The following is a 14,141-nucleotide window of genomic DNA, read 5'->3' as shown; positions in this document are numbered from 1 at the left end:
CAGAAATCTCCATGATGAAGAGACTAGATCAACTTTGTTGTTGTGTTGTTTGTTTCCCGAAGATTTCGATACTCCTGTGGAGGAGTTAGTGAGGTACGGTTGGGGCTTGAGAATGTTTAACAAAGTGGATACTATAAGAAAAGCAAGAAACAGGTTGAACACATGCATTGAGCGACTCATACATGCTAATTTGTTAATTCAAAGTGAGAAAGTTGGTTATGTCAAGATGCACGATCTAGTGCGTGCTTTTGTTTTAGACATGTGTTCTGAAGGCGAACATGCTTCAGTTATCGGTGATATGTCAAAGTGGCCTGCAAAACCTGTGAGCGATTTTTGCAAAAGAATTTTAATAACATGCACAGGAATGTCTGAGTTTCCTAGAGATCGTAAATATCCAAACCTCTTGTTATTGAAGCTTATGAATGGAGAGAAGTCGTTTCCTGAAGACTTTTATCAAGAAATGGAGAAACTTGAAGTAATAGTGTATGAAAGAATGACGTATCCATTGATTCCCATATCACAATATTCGAGTAATCTTCGAATGCTAAGTATCCATGAATGCCCATTTATGTTTGATTGCTCTCCTGTTGGTGATCTTTTGAACTTGGAATTGCTTCRTTTTTCCTATTGCAAAATAGAAAAGTTACCATCCACAATTGGAAATTTGAAGGAGCTAAAGTTACTTGAGTTCACAGGCTGTAGTAATCTTTGTATTCATGATGGTGTCTTGAAAAGTTTGGTCAAACTTGAAGAGCTTTACATGCGTGGGGTTAGACGACATGCTGATGGTGATGAATTAGTGGAGTGTTMAAAAAACCTTGATGCAATAGAAATTGAGTTTTTTGGTGATAATGCTTTGCCAAAGAATATGTCATTTGGGAAACTTGAATGGTTCCAGATCTCTTTGGGATGCTCTTTAGATGATTATGATCTCCAAAACAAAGATTCACTCGAAAACACATTATGTTTGGTGACCAACAAATGTGAACTTTTGGATTCTAGGGTGAATGATTTGTTTGGAAAAACAAAGGTGCTTSWTTTACAAGTGGATGGTATAAATGATCTTGGAGATTGTTTAGGGGAATCCTTGCATCGTTTTGGATGCCCATTTTTCAGTTTAAAAGTCCTTCATATTTGTRAGTGTGCACATTTGAGATACCTCTTCACAGTCCATGTGGCAAATGGTCTGAATCAGCTTGAGCACCTCAAAATTATCAAGTGCCCTGCATTGGAAACACTTATAGATGATGAGAATTGTGAAGTTGAGGTCATTAAATTTCCAGCTCTAAAGTTTCTATTTTTGATTAATCTACCAACGCTAATGAGTTTGGGCAAGCTGGGTGGCAACGTTATTGAGTTCCCACAACTGGAAGAATTGGAACTTGATAACCTTCCAAATTTCACTAGCATTTATCAAGATTTTCTAAAGAAAGAGGTACATATGTTTTAGTTAACGTAAAAGTTATAGTAATAAACTTCAATTTTCTAGTAGATTGAGTTAGTAATAGAAGTCACAATATTACTTGATTTGAATGTAGTTATTTGATTATGATGCAGGTTATGAGTTCTAAGTTGAAGGATTTGACAATTATGAAGATGAAGAAGTTGAAGGAGATATGGCCAAGTCAATATTTGAGTAGTAACGAKGTTAGTCAATTGAGAAAGATTCAAGTGAAAAAATGTGATAGTCTTGTGAACTTGTTTCCAAGCAATCCAATGTCGTTGTTGTATCATCTGGAACAACTTAGAGTTTCCGAATGTGGTTCCATTGATGTGTTATTCAACATTGACTTGGGATCATGTGTTGGCGAAATTGAGCAAGGGAACAACAACTTGAGATCTATTACAGCAATTGAATTAAGGAAACTTAGAGAGGTTTGGAGGGTGAAAGGAGTAGTCAACTCTAGTCTCCCCATTCTTGGCTTTCAAAGTGTTGAATGCATAGTGATAAGAGAATGCAAGATGTTAAGAAATGTATTCACACCTACCACCTCAAATTTTGACATGAGGGCACTTAAGGAGATTACTATAGATGACATTGATGGTTGGGGAGAAAATAAAAGCAACAATGAAGAGGTATGTTGTGTCATCCTAACTTTCAGTTTCATCATAAAATTGTTGATGCAATTTAGTTATTGTTAAACGAATTTGCTAATTACATTTGTTGTTGGAATTAATATATGCATATTAATGTTACAACCAATCAAGAGATATCAGAAGTGGATGATGATATTCATAATGTTGCATTCCCATCTTATCTCGTGCATAATTTGCATCAACTTCATACGCTTAAGTTACTTTATTTTGATAAGGTGGAGGTGGTGTTTAAGGTAGAGAGTTCAAGTTGTAGAAAGTTGGCAACAACTCAGAATAATCACCAACCACAACTTCCCCCTCACCTCAAGGATCTGGAATTACGTGGTCTGAAGAGGATGACTCATGTGTGGAAGTACGATTGGAACCAATTCTTTGTTTCTCAACTAGAACCAAAATCTTCTTCATTCATTAATATCACGAGGATAACCCTTGGATCATGTGACCGTATAAAGTACTTATTCTCTCCTCTCATGGCCAAACTTCTATCCAACTTAATTCGCATCACAATATGGTCGTGTGATGCTATGGAAGAGGTTGTTTCTAACATAGACGATAAATATGAAGAAATGGCTACGTCTATATCTTGCCACACAAATACCACTTTCTTCCCGCGTTTAGAAAATCTTGAACTTGGTTATTTACCATGTCTAAAGCGTATCAATGGTGTTGGTAACAGCTGCRGGGGCAAGAAACTYTTGACTTCCACTRTTATTGCTTCTTCTGTTTATGATAAATTMCAGGTATAGTTTCGTTGTTTATCACTATCATGTGAAAATTTAACTATTTACTTCAAATTTTGTATTTATCTGTAAATGTGCTATCRATTGTATATTTYATGATCTTCTTTAATATTYGCTTGTGGCATACCATATCTCAATTGATTGACTTAATTTCTTTTGTCATGTATCGTAGTGTTATCAAGTTGGTGGAGCATATTGGTCCTCTTGCCAATACGCGAAAACAATACATATACAGAAATGTGATGMCTTGTTAACTCTGATCCCATCCCATGCKGTTGGACATATGCCAAAGCTTGAAAAGTTGCTGGTAGTATCGTGCACATCAATGAGGCAGATATTTGAAATTGAAGGGGTCAACGAGGACGTTGGTGACAATGCTAATATTGGTGAAGGAARTGGTGAYACGGTTACAATCCYAACGCCRATAAATATGACTTCACTTGAATTGCCCAATCTAAAAACMTTGTATATTGYCGGATGCCACAGTTTGAAATATATATTCAYGACTTCTGTACTTGAGAGCCTTAAGAAACTCCAAGAGTTGGAGATACGTGATTGCTCTGCAATACAAGTGATTGTGAAGCAGGAAGACAATGGAGAGCACATATTAGGATTGGAAGATGTGGTCTTCCCTCGTCTTACGACCCTTACATTAGTTGGTTTACCAAATCTCAAGGGGTTCTTCTTGGAGAAGAATGACTTCCATTGGCCATTATTGGATAAGGTTGAGATCTACCGTTGTCCGCAAATGATGATTTTCACTTCTGGTCGCTCGATGGCTTCGAAACTGAAATACATACATACAGGTGTAGGCAAACATAGTCTTGAATGTGGCCTCAACTTTGATTGGACTAATGCACCACATGAGGTAAAATATGTTGTTACATGGTTCATTGAACTATAAAATTAATTACTTACTAACCTCTAGTTGTAACATGTGCCTTCCACAACTAATTAACATTCTTTTAGTTTTTATCTGTGTGGCTGACCGATGTATGTCTTTTTCTTAATAGGGTCAACTCTGTAAGTCAAGTACCTGCTCGACTGGTGCAGATATAATAGAGTTACTTCAATTCCCTTGGTCTTTTTCCAACTTAGTYGAAGTAGATATAAATTATTTTCACAGTAAAGCAATATTTCCAAGCCATGAGTTGTTTAGCGTAGAAAATGTTGGAGATATTGAAGAAGCAGAAAAGGTAGTTGAAGTAGTARAAGGGACAAATGGTGAAACACAATCTGCARATGATGTGATACTAATTTCCAAGAAAAAACAAGTTATATCGAAGAGTAATTGGTGGATACCATCCAAACTTTCAAATCTCACAAGAGTATCACTTTTCTATTGTACAAATCTGGAACATGTTTTCTCTCTTGGCATGGCTGCTAGTTTAGTCCAACTGCAACACCTAAATATAGTGTTATGCACCAATTTGAAGGTAATTGTGGAGGCAGTGCGAGATTCCACTAACGAGGTGGTTTCCTTCCCTTGTCTAAAATCCTTACAACTTACTAAACTTCTAAGATTGGAGGGATTTTGCTTGGGGAGTGATMAGGCTTTTCAATGGCCATCATTAGATACTTTGATAATAGAAACATGTCCAAGAATGACAGTTTTCACCAAGGGACAGTCTACTAYTCCAAAGCTAGAGGTAATAGGAACAGATTTTGGATGGTGTRAGGCAATGGATGACATCAACTCCTTTGTAAGGGAAAAAATACAACAGGTAGGTTTGTGATATTCAGTTCCCTCTAATTTGTGAGATTAAGTTATRTTATTATAGTATGAACATTCTTGTTTTAATTACTGGATACGAATTCTAGAGAAAGATTGATCGAGGTTGCAACTGCGTGTACTTTGGATATGCAATCATATTGTTCTGTGGTATATACTTTTTAAAACCATTTAGTAGCATCCCAACATKTATTCTGTTTTAAAACCACCATGTGAAAACAACACTACTTAATCTAAACCAAGTGGCAGATGAGCAGGCAAGTTTAATGATACGAACCGAATCCAACCCTAGGGTTAGGACTCGAGAAGTGCCTGATTTCGAGAACAGGTAATCTCCACAAAAGTCAAAGACTCTCTTATTTGATTGAATGCCTGTACAAGAAACAATGGATCACCCTATTTATAGAGTCCCGCTAATAAGGAAACCTAAACCAAAAAGGAAACCTCTAAAAAAGAAGAAATTWTTCTGCTCATAAAAGAAATAACCGAAATGCTTAAATTAGGAGATTATCTTCCATTCTTAACCTTGTTGCCTTAATTGTCTCCTCTGGTAAACTTGGCCATATCGTCCAGGTATATCATTTAATTAGGTTTGAATAGCTGCTGCTTAATGTAATTAATCATTGTATTTATGTCTTGCNCTCTGGTAAACTTGGCCATATCGTCCAGGTATATCATTTAATTAGGTTTGAATAGCTGCTGCTTAATGTAATTAATCATTGTATTTATGTCTTGCGCTAGGTGAATTATTGGGGAAATTAACAAGTACAGAGCAGCAGATGTTCACCCAACCAAGCAGGCATGTGGGAAAGGTCAAGGTAGCAGACAACGTAGAAGATGAAGACAAATTAAAGTAACATCAAGGTGTATTACTATAATACCTGTCAGGTATATATATACATATATATATATATATATATTTATATGTTTGTGTGTGTGTGTATATATATATATAGGAGCAAGTCTAATAAAAAAATGTGCTAAATAATTTCAGCAGGTGTATATTGAGCTGGTATAATTTTCTAAATAGCTCAAGTTTGAGGGTTTAACCTTGCTAAACCCATGTGTAAATTTGAGTTGATAGGGTTGAATCCCCCTTTTTATCTCATCTTCCAACCATGTCTCAACTAAGTATTTTTTTTTTTCAATCCCAGAGAAACCTCAAGAAGCTAAGGAAAGAAAATCGATCGAAAGACGGGAGAGAAAAGGAACAATAGTTTGAAGTGGGGGCTTGTCAATTTCCCGTTGATTGGAGGTAAGTTCTGTCCTAGCCTCGAATTTATGTAATTAGTAACTAGGTTGCGAATTTTGGGTTTGTTTGGGTAGAATTGGAGTCGTTTTGGTGGCCTGAAAGACATCGGTTCGGTTGATAATAATGGCAGCAGCATAGGGTTCGCTTAAGTCACCATTAAAACTCCAAAATTCTGCTCTTTCCCTCTTGATTTTAGTCCTAAAATAATGCTTATCATTGGTAATTATAGCTGTCAATGTCTTCTTGCCAACAGAGGTGTTGATCGCCAGAAAACGGGCCTAAACGATTCGATTTTCAGTTGAATTTGCTGCTGTCCCGTGGTCCAATAATTGAGTTTGATCTTCCGGACTGGGTTACTGGTTTGTCGTTAGATTTTGGCATCAAGGGGCTGAAATTAAGGTATTGATATTAGTATTTGGAGCTCTTTAAAATGCGTAACGTTCATGGAAATATCCCTTGTCCTCCTTTTTGAAACCGTTTTTGTCGCAACCTAAATAGATGAGATTTTTGAGTAGTTAAGTACATAATTATGGTTTCCTATTGGTTAGCTAGTTACCAAGTTCTAAATATATATATATATATATATATGTGTGTGTGTGTGTGTGTGTGTATGATGGATTTTCGGGCCGTTTAGAGGTGGGATCCATATATACATTATTTGATCAAAGCCTAGCAAAGTGATCATTTATAAAGCAAAGTCTTGAAAAGGGGAAATTCAAATTACGTGATTAATTTTAACGGAGCTTTTTGTATTATATAGATTGGATATAAGGGAGTAGGCTCGGTGATTTTTAGGCTTCGTGGAGTTTAAGGTATGGAGTCCTAACCCTTTTCGTTTATTTCATTCTTTTACATATTTTTTTGCAAACTCTAAAGCTCTTGTTTAACTCATGACAGTTCCAAATTGTTCATTACCGTATCTTCCATTCACTCGTATTTGTTCTACGTTATATATATATATGGCAAGGACGACTTGTCCTAATCCTGCTATTTGAGTTATTCGAGTTACTACAAATATGTGTTTTCTCCAAAAGATCACGTTTAATTGTTCGGTAACATTTTAGTATGATCTTTACCTCTAACTGTACTTACGTTGGTAGATGTGATCGGTTACGTATTGTTCGATTTGAGCCTCTTAATTGTTACAACTACTTGTTCATTCAACATTTTACATTGCTTATGTTGATCATTCATTCGATGTTGATACGTTTTGCTCTTACTCTTAATTGAGACTATATGACATCACATTCGTTGTGACAAGTTAATTCCGGGTAAGTCGAGCTACTAACCACCTATGGGGGTACCATAGGCACGACATTGTGGCACCGATGGCGTAACACTAACTGTGGCAATGTGATCAGTCCACGGCATATCCTCTTTTGTGCTCTTGTGAGAGCTATTTGGTGTGATGGATATTAGATTTAGGAGGCGTATGGATCAGCCCTAGCATATGTGATTCGTTTGTAGGGTGGATGTCGGTGTAGTGTCCAACGCCACATCTCACATTTATTACGTGTGAATCTGCAGTCCAACGTACAGGCTTGTGTAGCCATATGTCTGTCCAACGTACAGGCTTGTGTAGCCATATGTCTGACACTTGTCCTGTTGGTTGACATGCAAGTGTAAGCATTTTTCGACCTCGATTTGTCCCTTCATATGCTTTCGTATGGTTATGTTATTTGTTGATTTCAATTAGATTTTGGTACTCGTTTTGTCTGATATCTTGAGATTAATTTTGCCGTGTTTGTATTACCATTTTACTATAATTGTTTATCTGTTCACTAGACATTTGGCTCAGCCGTGTTTTCTTCTGTTCCTCGCGGCAGGTAATCAAGGGGGCGGCTAAGTCCTGTGACGGAGAGTAGACCAGGATCTCGATTTCAAAGGTTTCGAGAGGTTTAGTGCTATGTTATTCATTTATTGGATTTATTTCTTTGGCTATTAGACTAGCATTTCCTTTAAGGTTGTATTTGGATTTTTCTTGAGTTGTTGGAAGGTACTTGAAGTGGTTTGTTTGGAGATGTTTGTTTCTTTGTCAGTATATATTTAATTTCGTTACCGGAAGATTTTTTTTTTGTATTGGAGACTATATTTTGGAAGTTTTATGTATCGGCTCCGTTACGTTTCGAAGCGATCTACATTCCTATTGAATGGGGGTGTTACAATTACTGTATATGAACTTGTATATTTATAATCTTAGTATCTCCTGACCAGGTGGTTGTATCAGTTGAGAAATTGAAACAGTAATCACCACACATAATTTCTGCACAGTTATGAGCTATTTCAGCCCCTTGCTCTACTTCACTGCTAACAATATATGGTGTTTGGTACAAGTATGCTGCTTTCCTTTTCAAGATTACAACAACATATTATCTTTACATGTCCACTCTAGGTGCAGGGACCTCCATGCATCCATTGCCCCTCCCCCAGATGAAAAATGAAGATTACCAGTAATCTCCACAAGAGCATAAACCATCAGCGAAATTAGGTACATATCCAGCCTTTTGAATTTTCTTGATAACTTCATCTAAGTTAGCATATATACTCTCACTCTCAGGGTGTGCTTGATCATTCACAAGAAAACGATGAATCCTGTGCCCATGTTCAATAAAGTTGCAGCCGGCAGTTCTTACAAGACCTTTCTCCTTCATTAAAGCTCGAACTTTTGAAAAATATTTCCAACGACCAGCCTTAGCGTATATGCTCGATAGCATAATAAAATTTTTAGGGTCTAAGGGGTTTAAAGCAATCAGTTTTTCTGCAACTTCCTCACCAAGCTCTACGTCGACGTGTGTTGACCAAAGAAGAAAGATTCAATCATGCCCACGCACAACTCAGAAATGTTATCGAATGTGCTTTTATGATAGCAGGATTCCCAATTTTTAAACAAGTGGCCCCTTATCCTTTTCGAATACGAAGAAACATTGCAATTGCTTGTTTCGCAATCCATTACTTTATAAGAAGATTCAATATGCAAAATCAATTAATCATGGACTACGACAATAACCTCGTGTTCATCAATGAAGCACAAGAACAAATTGACGGAGGCGAGAAAGAAGAGATAGATGCAACGCCTTGGGGTCCCTAAGACAATGAGTACATGGTTAATTTGCGTAATGAGATTGCAAATCAATTGGTGTTAAATGTTTCAAGTTGTATGTTGTAACACAACATATTGGGTTTGAACTTGCGTTTCATGTGATGTTTTGTTATGCCAAAACATGAACAAACAATTGTTATGCTTGTTTAGATTGATATGATATCATGCATTGGCTTGGACCGTTAATTATTTTCTATTTTTCATCTAGAAATTTCCATCTGAACTTTTGTTCGACGTTAATTTTCATTAAACACAAGACTAGGGTAAAATGATAATTTTATATCATTCAAATGGTTGATCCATAACAGCTCCCAAACAACCATTTTCATATATAGACTAAATCATTCTGATCACTTAATCATTCTGCACTCAATCATTCATTAATTGCCAAACAGCCCCTAAGGTTACCCATTGCTATTTTTTGGTTATGGCTCTTGTAACATCCACCCTCTTAAATATGCTTAACTAGTGATTCTAAATATGTATTATATGTTAAAACATGCTTTATGTGCTAATTGTGTAAAAAGAGAATTTGCTAAAATGCTTAGTGTACTAGTTAGCTATAAGTAGAAGCCATAGTTAGAATGAGATGTAGGAGATAAGTTTGGTTCTAACATCTCACAAATGGCATAACTAGACGATGTGAGGGTTCAAAATACAAAGTGCATTGCCTAACTGAATCAGGTAGGTAACTAGAGTGCCTAAATGGGAAAAATCTACCCAAAACTTGAACGAATGATCTAAATGGTGATGTAATGGTTGGAACACCTATGAATAAGTTAATATGAAGTGTTAGAAGTGGCGGAAGTCGAAAAAGTCGCGTAGATTGCATTTTATGCAAGTTTTACAAATTACGTTTTTTTTTTGATAAACTACGACACAACACTCAAACGGGACGTGTTTGATGGGATTTTAAGCTTTGGAACTAAGTTTTGGACCTATTAGGAGTTTCTGGAGGTGTCGTAAAATTTTTACTGGATTCCAGGCTCAAAATCAAAAAGGACAAAATTGCAAAGGAAAGCATAACACCTACAAATATGTAAAACTGCTTTTATTAGGAGGTTTTTTCTGGATTATTTTTATTGGAAGTTATAGATTATCTTGTTACGAACGTGTAGGCGAAAATCTCATTGGCGAAAAGTTATGAATTATTTTGTATTACGTGGTCAATGTTTTATCCTGTTTTAGAAAAAATTGTATAAAATCATAGAAAAATCGTATAAGGGTGAGTCCAGTGGCATTTGAAAGGTATGGCTTCTTAGTGTATTTTATATAGAGATGTCATAATCTAATTACAGCTTTAAGATGGGTAAAAAATGCACTTTGCACAGTGCTGTCAAACTGACAGCCTATACCTGCTGTGTTGCAAAATTTGTAAAAAATCAAAGAAAAATCTTGTAGATACAATATCTGTTCCATTGTAAATATAACTGAGTCTAGTTTAATTCACATTTAGATGTCATTGAGTAATTTTGAGGTTAAGTGGGGTAAAACAGGGCTAGAACACAGTGCTGTAATAGGAAAATTAAATTAAGAAAGTTAAATTCATAGGATATCACCTTGACAAATTCATAGGATATCACAGATAGACAACAAAAGTTCAATTATTTCCAAAATCATCTCATCAAATGGACAACGTTTTAAAACAAACCTTAATGAAACCAATTTCTTTGGCGTTGTTGTGGAAGCATTGTCTGCAGCACATCAGCCCGTACTTTCGAATCAGTCCATGCGAGTTACTTTTCAGAATGTACCTATCTAATTGATATTTGATATTCCCTTTCTCATTGGAACAAATCTAAGCAAATAAGGTGTTATAATCTATAAACTTATCTCTTCCGATTGCACTTTGTCTCTGCCTTATGTACCTTGATATATTGTTGTCCATTCTTATGAATAATGTGACAAAACAGTGCTTGGGCTGTGGCCATGGTTCAACACATTCCTTGTAAAATTTAGTACATGATTTTTGGTCTGTTCGTTCAATACATCTCTTAGAGAACATATAATTTGTGTTGTATGTTGGTATCATTCTGCTACTTAAATGAATACTCTGGTTTGGTCAACCACTGGGGCCCCTTATGTTTTCAATTTCAAGACATGTCACCTTGAGGAATGACCATAAGCACCCCAAAAGCTTGTGCTACTGCATAGCAATGCATTAGTTCTGAAGCATCTTCTTGAACCATCACACCTTGATATGTGAATACTTATCTGTTAATAYTAAATTACTCTTCCCTGTTCTCTATGTTCTTGAGATCTWGGAGGTCCCCTCTTTTTTTCTTCTTGRCATGCCTTTGCTTGGTTAATTATCTGCATGCAGTACTGCAAGCTCTATCAGACGRYCACATTTTATTGATTATGGYGYCATCCTCATTTTCTTGCTCTAAYTACTTAGCGGCTTATTMTGTGCTCTCTCATACAAAAAGTTCCCTTTTCAATGCTTATTTGTCCAAAAAGATTATGTTAGTGGAATCRAAGGAGGAAATGGTTCATAAAACTTYACTGTCTTTGTTCTTTTGAGATCCGGGATACGGGGCTTCAAAATCGAAGAATAATTCTCTTTAGAATCATAAAAAACATCCACTAAGAACAGCTAATTGCCCTTCAAGATTAGRGAATGATTGAATTAGCCTTAAGCTCAGAGTTGACTTTTGAAAGTCAAGCAGGTGTTTTTCTCAGCTTCTGTCCAGCAGCTATCACTTGAGTTCAACACAATTTTTGACATACCAGAAGCTTGATTTTGAAAAAATTCAAAACATTAAAGTTGTAGAACTGTGCCTTAGCTTTCCATCCGATCTGGACTCATCAATTTTGGATATGTAAGAAGGGAGATATGATCAAAATGGTACAACCGTGCAAAGCTGACAGCAAAACTCTGGATTCATTAGGCTTAACTCTCGATACACGCGGCTGTAACTCTAAAGACATTGAGCTGTAACTCTGAAGATTTCATACTTGAATAGCATAAAGTATTATTAAACAATCTAAAGAATAACATCTGATGTGTGTTTGGAAATCCGTTAATCGCACAATTCTCTTTCCAAATCTCTGGTCAATCAAAATTTGAAGTTTAAATGATCATAAACTTCATACCTTCAGTTTACAAAAAAAAAATGACATCCCACCGCATTGCGCTTATAATCTCTGTTAACATGAATGCGTTTTTTAGAGTATATGGTAAATAAGCTTGATATAGAGGAAAGCAAAGTTCCATAAATGTGAAAGAGGGGCTAGATGAACAGTTGGGTTGGTAACTTAATATGAACACAGTCTCTATGAGCTTAAGCTCTTAGTTGGGTTGGTAACTTAATATGAATAGCTGCCATAAACAGATTAATAGGCCGTCTTTTCCATTCTCAACATTTATTCTCAAACCAACACTTTGAGGATCAAATGCTTACTCACCCACTATGTTTTGAACATGTGATATACCAAAATGGAACTCTCAAATAAGATACACAAACATCTTTCCTGTTAGAGCTTGGTCTCGACTTTGTTTCTGGGTTCGAAATGGGATATTGACCATCGTTTTATCTCAAGATGATAAAGAGAGAGGGTCGTATATAGAATATTATAGCATATATATACTTCCTTTTACATATTTGATGATCGAAAACAGTAACTTGAGCTGTGGAAAACAGTAAAAACATGCCTTCCAATTGTGGTTCCATCTTTNATATATACTTCCTTTTACATATTTGATGATCGAAAACAGTAACTTGAGCTGTGGAAAACAGTAAAAACATGCCTTCCAATTGTGGTTCCATCTTTTTATGCTTCTTTCCCTTGCACAGTTTCTCCTGCTTATGGATGCAAATGTCATGTGGTTATCCCAGATGATGCTGCAATCGAGAAGGTAACACTGATTTCAACTTCTGAACTAGAAACTTGTTGTATTTTACACTACAGACAAACTGATCAAATTGGAAGTGCTATAATTTTTCTTTGCTGTTTTACTTGTGTGTTGTCTTTTCTTATTCTTTTTCAATTTTTAGCATTGTCTTTCTTATATTCAAGTTGTATCATTTTTTTCATGTATTTTGCACGAGCCAAGGGTCTTCAAGGAAACAAGAACTCTACTCATTGGGCAGAGGTCAGGTCTGCCTACATCCCACCCTCCCATGACCTCTCCTTCTGGTAGGACACATGGAGTTTGTTTTGTTTGGTTTAGTTAAAAGAAAGTCAAATTACATATCCTTTTACATCAAAATGCATATGTGAACCTTTATTACTCGATCATTAACTCTTTTAGCACAAAGCAGATAGAAAATGCACCTCCCTTACTTGAAAGTTGGAACTATTGAAGCTAATCCGCATCACATCGTCAATCTCATCCATTATGAGGTGCTCTCAACTTTGTACCTAAATTGATCCAAATTTATGTGGTGTCTCGATTGTTTGGAAGTGGTTTATATTTCATCAAAATGATATTTATGTACTTTAGAGTTCGGGACTAACCAGGTCAATGAGGCACTAATGTGACGATTGATCTGTAATTTAGTATAGTTTACATTTTATGAACTTCTATCATCTTATGGTTTGTACGGTGATTCAGGAAGTTGGCTTATTATCTCACCAATAATGTTTTCTTGCAGTTTCACCTTGGTTACTATTGACAACCATTATATGACCTTCAACTTTACTTTTCCATTTGATTTTGCTAATAACACCATATTATCCTTAAACTTTATATATTAGTTGACTTGTAAAATAACCACACAAACTCATGATTCAAGGCTAAACTAAAGTTTCAGAATTGTGACTCACCCGCACGATATACACCACTAATATGTGTATATATATATATATATAGAGAGAGAGAGAGAGAGAGAGAGAGAGAGATGAGTGATCAAATACAAACCACCCAATTTGTACAAACCATGCAAACCACCCTCATCCGTCGATTTCATTGTTTAATCTTATTAAATTTTTTCATGAAATTGTTTAATCTAGTGAAATTGTTTCATGTATTTCTTTAAAATTATAATAATGAAGATGATAATATTCATGATTAACACCTTTCACAATAAAAATGATTAATCAACCTCTTATAATTACAAAAAAAAAAAAAAATTAAACAAAATGAAAAATTATGATTGGTTGAATGAAGTTTGTATGGTTTATACAAATAACGTGGTTTGCAAAGTAAACCTCCTATATATATATATATACATATAGGGGAGCGATCAAATGCAAACCACTCAATTTGTACAAACC

The 14,141-nt window shown here is 35.7% G+C and overlaps 1 protein-coding gene across 1 annotated transcript in view; it reads left to right on the top strand.

Annotated features, from left to right (window-relative positions):
• The first annotated feature begins 259 nt into the window (after positions 1 to 259).
• The window catches only part of LOC112503811, a 27,480-nt gene continuing 13,598 nt past the window's right edge, over positions 260 to 14,141 (top strand). Inside the window, exons 1-7 of the mRNA XM_025107827.1 lie at positions 260 to 1,435; positions 1,558 to 2,076; positions 2,313 to 2,837; positions 3,010 to 3,705; positions 3,851 to 4,561; positions 4,659 to 4,719; positions 12,719 to 12,780. Coding sequence (XP_024963595.1) covers positions 260 to 1,435; positions 1,558 to 2,076; positions 2,313 to 2,837; positions 3,010 to 3,705; positions 3,851 to 4,561; positions 4,659 to 4,719; positions 12,719 to 12,780 — 3,750 coding nt within the window. The remainder of the gene's footprint in view (positions 1,436 to 1,557; positions 2,077 to 2,312; positions 2,838 to 3,009; positions 3,706 to 3,850; positions 4,562 to 4,658; positions 4,720 to 12,718; positions 12,781 to 14,141) is intronic.

Source organism: Cynara cardunculus, assembly GCF_001531365.2.
Source record: "Cynara cardunculus var. scolymus isolate 2C chromosome LG 1, CcrdV1, whole genome shotgun sequence".
NCBI classification, from domain to species: Eukaryota; Viridiplantae; Streptophyta; class Magnoliopsida; order Asterales; family Asteraceae; genus Cynara; species Cynara cardunculus.
This window is presented reverse-complemented; position numbering and strand designations above follow the sequence as displayed.